The sequence below is a fragment of the Carlito syrichta genome, unplaced genomic scaffold (genome assembly GCF_000164805.1).
Source record: "Carlito syrichta isolate Samal-C Ts95f unplaced genomic scaffold, Tarsius_syrichta-2.0.1 Scaffold121532, whole genome shotgun sequence".
Classification (NCBI taxonomy): Eukaryota; Metazoa; Chordata; class Mammalia; order Primates; family Tarsiidae; genus Carlito; species Carlito syrichta.
In genome coordinates, this window is record NW_007065628.1 from 187074 (window position 1) to 192407 (window position 5334).

At 40.6% G+C, this 5334-nt stretch overlaps 1 protein-coding gene across 1 annotated transcript in view; it reads left to right on the forward strand.

Annotated features, from left to right (window-relative positions):
* Positions 1 to 1318: 1318 nt before the first annotated feature.
* LOC103249593 (solute carrier family 15 member 2-like) overlaps positions 1319 to 5334 on the forward strand; it is a 13381-nt gene continuing 9365 nt past the window's right edge. The window contains exons 1-3 of the mRNA XM_008048225.2: positions 1319 to 1573; positions 3714 to 3801; positions 4599 to 4740. Of these exons, the coding sequence (XP_008046416.1) occupies positions 1436 to 1573; positions 3714 to 3801; positions 4599 to 4740 (368 nt within the window). The 5' untranslated portion in view covers positions 1319 to 1435. The remainder of the gene's footprint in view (positions 1574 to 3713; positions 3802 to 4598; positions 4741 to 5334) is intronic.

Here is a 5334-nt window from a genome sequence, read left to right on the forward strand (position 1 = left end):
ACTTTAGCAAAAGAGAATAATGTTTTTCAAATATATATCGGCAATCCTTTTCTCGCATTTTCTTTAGCGCTGCCTTTTTTTTTTTTTTTTTTTGAGTTGGAGTCTCACTCTGTCGCCCAGACTGGAGTGTAGTGGCATGCTCCCAGCCACCGCAGCCTCGACCTGCTGGGCTCTGGCGATCCTTTTGCCTCAGCTTTCCAAGGAGCTGGAACTACAGGCATGTGCTACCACATCTAGCTAATTTTTGGTTTATTGTAGAGATGAGGGCTCACCAAGTTGCCCAGTTGGGTCTTGAACCTGCTGGCTCAGGCAATCCACTCGCCTCAGCCTCCCAAAGTACTGGGATTGCAGGTTGAGCTACCAAGCTCAGCCAGCTCTCCCTTTTTAATTGCTTATAGGATGTTTCTAGTTGACCCTGATGATGTTGAAAACCAAAATCAACATCTTTCTACCGCTCAGATTCAGTGTTATGATAACTGTCCCTCTTCACTGCATTTCAATTCCCCTACATCCCTACATTCCATTTACATAATCTCCATACCTGGATAATGACCCAAATCATTACTGATAACTAATCTCTACTTTTCCCACTGTCATGGTATAGTGAAAATTCCAGATCTGTCACTTACTGGCCATGTGAACTTTGAACAAATTACTTAATCTCTTGGAGCATTCATTTCTGTAAAATAGGGATAGCAATAAGAACTAGGGCAAGTATATGTTATATATACATATATATGCAATTTACATATATATTAACCTTTCATATAATAGATGCTTAATAATGACAGCTACTGTTACTGTGAAATCAGTTGTTTGTTTGTTTGTTTGTTTTCTTGAGTCAGGGTCTTACTCTGTTTCCCAGGTTGGAGTGTGATGGTATGATCATTGCTCACGGCAGTCTTAATCTCCTGGTCTCAAGTGATCCTCCTGCCTGAGTAGCTGGGAATAGAGGCACATGCCACTATTCCCAGCTAATTTAAAACATTTTTTTTATAGAGACAATTTCATAGAGAAAAAAAATATTGCCCCACTGGTCTTGAATTCCTGGCCTCAAGCAGTCCTCCCACCTCTGTCTCATAAAGTGCTGGGATTATAGGCATGTGCCACCTCACCCAGCCCAGAAATCAGTTTTTTAATCTATGCTAAAAGCATTGTATTCTTAACTATTTTGCACTCCTTTGCAAAAATAAACTTTCCTAAACATAGCTTTTCTAATCCATTCTCTAGCATTGTTGTTCTCATTTCCCCATGCTGTCTACCTTTTACGCAATCCTTCTTTTGAACTACAGCTTCCTGCTTTGCTCTGGATCAGTCTGCTACTGAAGCTGACACCCATAGGGTTAAACCCAGTTGCTGAAGCCACCTCTCTCCCCCTCCCAGTCCCCCTTTTCAGAGCAGGCTGGCAGCTGTCCGAACTGCCTACTGAAGCCAAATGCTTGAGGAGAGAGAGAGTAAGGAGCCAGCCATGAATCCCTTCCAGAAAAATGAGTCCAAGGAAACTCTTTTTTCACCTGTCTCCACTGAAGAGGTACCACCTCGACCTCCCAGGCCTCCTAAGAAGCCACCTCTGGTGAGTCCTCAGATTCAATTCTGCCTCTAGCAAGAATAGTCTCCCTCTTTTGACTTTCTTCCCTGGCCTCGGAGCTTTAGGCTGAGCTGTATTAGAGTATAAAAACTATTCTCTCTTGGAGTTAGAATTCACCTGAAAACCAAATCTAAATAGAAGCTTCCTTTACTTAGGAGAGGAAGCAACAGGAAGAGATAGTCAAAGTACTTCATTTGGGATCCAGTGCTTTGCTGTAATTCATTGCATATTCTGAGTTTCCCTGGGGAGAAAAAAAAGCAATTTGAATGTCCAGGGAAACTTGGCAAGCATTCTTGTCTTGGAGTACTGTGTGTGATTGTTCTTTCTTTACCAATATAAAAACGCAGCCCTTAGTTCCCCCTGTGTGCAGAGTCTTCTACAGAACACCAACGGAAGCTTCAGAATAGATCCAGTCTCTGTTACTATGTGTTGCCAGTTTACAGTGGGAGATAGGACAGAGAAACAGAGAAGTAATAATAGTTTTCTGAATTCTATACTTGTTAAAGCACTTCTAAATTCATTATTTCTTCCAATCCTTACATTAAAATCCTGTAAGTGGAGAGGATTTAGTAATAATAGCCAATATTTACTGAGTTCTTACTGTGGGCCAAAAGGTGGTATTATTTTTATTTCTTTGGAATAACAGAACTGAGGCGTGAAGACAGGTATAGTGACACATCCATGTTAACACAGCGGTGACAGTGTAATATAGCTAGCAACAATATGTTAACTCCAGATTGTATAATTCTCAAGCTGTGAGCTGAGACGGTAAGAAGCTCAGTTCATTGTGTCTTTCAAGCAAGCTATTATGATATGTAAGCATATTAATATTTAGAATGGTTGTTTACATATATCCATATGGATGAAAGAATGATATGCTAATTTATTATTTTATCTATTTATCTTGTTATATCTCTTCTGGTTCCAAATAATTTAAGGCTGCTTATAAAGATGTATATGTTTCCTATGAAATAAAGCAATATAAATCACATGATAAGACTCGATTGCACTAAGGACAATCTCCATCCCCCCCTCAAGTTAGTTGAGCTTTTGTAATAGGTAGAGATTTGAAATAAAACATAACATTCTTCACAGTGGCTCATGCCTGTAATCCCAGCACTTTGGGAGGTAGAGGTGAGAGGGCTGCCTGAACCCAGGGATTTGAGGCCAGCCCAGGCAACATGGCGAGACTTCATCTCTACAATAAATCAAAAAATTAATAAATAAAAAAATAGCTGGGTATGGTGGTGTGCACCTGTGGTTCCAGCTATTTGGAAGACTGAGGCAGAAGGATCAACTGAGCCTAGCAGGTCGAAGCTGTGGTGGCCATGAGCGTGCCACTGCACTCCAGCCTGGGTGACAGAATGAGATCTGACTCAAAAAATAAAAATAAAAATAACATTCTTTATATTCTGACTGATAACAGTGCATGAAAAAGCATAGTCCTTTTAACATCCAGTAGGATTGTCATGAAAATGTTACAGAATCTCTTTAGTAGAAAGAGTAGATGTTTAATTTCACAGGATTTGAGAACTCCTCTGCCCAAAGTCAAGGTGATCAATCAGCTTACCTTTAGGAACCTCTGCCCTCCATGCTGGGCTCTGTGCCTAGCTCTAGCATCCTCAAAAGGGAAACCATCACATTGCCAGGATTCCTCCAAGAATGGCAAACAGGCAGGTGGGGCAAGAGGGTCAGTCCCCATAGTGGAACTAAGCAGATACTGACATCTGAAGCTATTTGGATATCAGATATTCCTTAGGCTACCTCTTTGTTTTGTTTCTAGAAAGTAAGTATAATTATTCTTCCACCCAGAACCCCAGGCTTTTTATTTAGTAATTTTGGGAAGACGAGCAGCCCTTGTGTCTAGGAACAGAGAATGTCTCATCAGTTCCCTGTTAAAATAATGAGGAATAAATAATACTCAGAATAGCTTCTATTACTCCTAAATCAGCAATGTAAGCACTTTTAGTGTGATAATATCTGTTTCATGAAGAGTAGAGACTATTGCTCCACATTGCCTACCATGGCAATTTAAGTTAAATGAATTTTTCAGCTGTGAAGTAATCTAGTGATTGAAATAGAGAAAAACAGCTCATGCTTGAACCATTGCCTTTTTGTTGCATAGAAAATCTGTGGCTCCAACTATCCACTGAGCATTGCCTTCATTGTGGTGAATGAATTCTGCGAGCGCTTTTCCTATTATGGCATGAAAGGTAATTTTGTGTCCCAGAGCCCTACTCTTCTCCAATCACCCTAACCTGATGTTTGATCTTTTTATATGCATCTATTCCCCTTATTTGTTCATTGATCCAAATTGGTCCTTTTCTTTGGCCAAGACTTCCAATAAATGTCTCATAGGATTTCACCTAATAACTCATATGATCCAAGATCAGAAAGGCCTGACAGAAACCAGAGCACAGCCTGTGAGAATATAAGTGGGGAGAGACAGATGCAGTGGCATGCATCTGTACTCCCAGTTACTTGGGAGGTTGAGGAAAGAGGATCACTTGTGCCTAGTAATTTGAGACTGGAGTACACCATGACCCTGCTGGTAAATGGTCACTGCATACCAGCCTGGGCTACATAGCAAGACCCTGTCTCAAAAAAAAAAAAAAGAATATAAATGAGAAAGCTCTCATCATCTGAGTTCCATTCTTCATACCTGTCCCAGGTCTATAAACTATATTATTGCTGGGATGGAGAGGAGAGGAGAGAGAAGAGAGATTGGAAGCACCACATTATCTTCATGGTTGGCTAAAATGATGCTGTGGGTGCACACAGACAGAAAGGAAGAGTATGATATTTGTATGTTCACCATAGCCCTATTCACTTTTACACCCCCCATGGTCCCTGCTTCTACTCTTTGTCAGTCACCTCTCAGTCATTTCACTAATGAGAGTGGTGAAGGCCAAGGTCACCTTCAAAGACCAGCAGTAAAATATGCTTTTCCATAAGTCACTTTGATGCAGCTGTCTTGACTTTTCTCCCCCTCCCTTTTTTTCCTCTTCAGCTGTGCTGACCCTATATTTCCTGTATTTCCTGCACTGGAATGAAGATACCTCCACATCTGTATACCATGCCTTCAGCAGCCTCTGCTACTTCACTCCTATCCTGGGAGCTGCCATTGCTGACTCATGGTTGGGAAAATTCAAGTAAGGAAGATGGGAGGTCACATCCCCACATGTTTCACAGATTAATTGTGTAGAAGGCTATCACTTCTAGTCTGTTGCCTCCACAGAAGAGCATACTTGTATTATTCATGACAAATAAGAATCTAAGACTGGCAAAAAAGAAACTTTATCTTTTTAAAATATTTTTAATTTTAATTTTTTATTTTTTTATTTTAAAGATGTGGGGTACAATTCAGGGTTAGGTATACAAATGCTCATTATGCAGGTACCCTTGTTGATGAGGTGTACCCCCCCTTCCCCAGGCAGACTCCCACTACTGCTGATCCTGCTTCTCCACCCTCCCTCCTGGCAGTTTCCTGCTACTGCCAATCCTTTTCTTATAGTATTACAATAATTGTTCAAGGTCCACTTATGAGTGAGAACAGGTGATACTCAGTTCTTTGTTTATGTGAAAGATCACTCAGTGTTATAAACTCTAAGTCCCTCCAGGTTGCTGTGAAGTTCATGATTTTGTTCTTCTTTGTGGCTGCGTAATATTCTATCATGTATATGTACCACATTTTTTTTTTAAGCCAGCCCTCTTTTTTTTTTTTTGAGTTGGAGTCTCACTCTGTC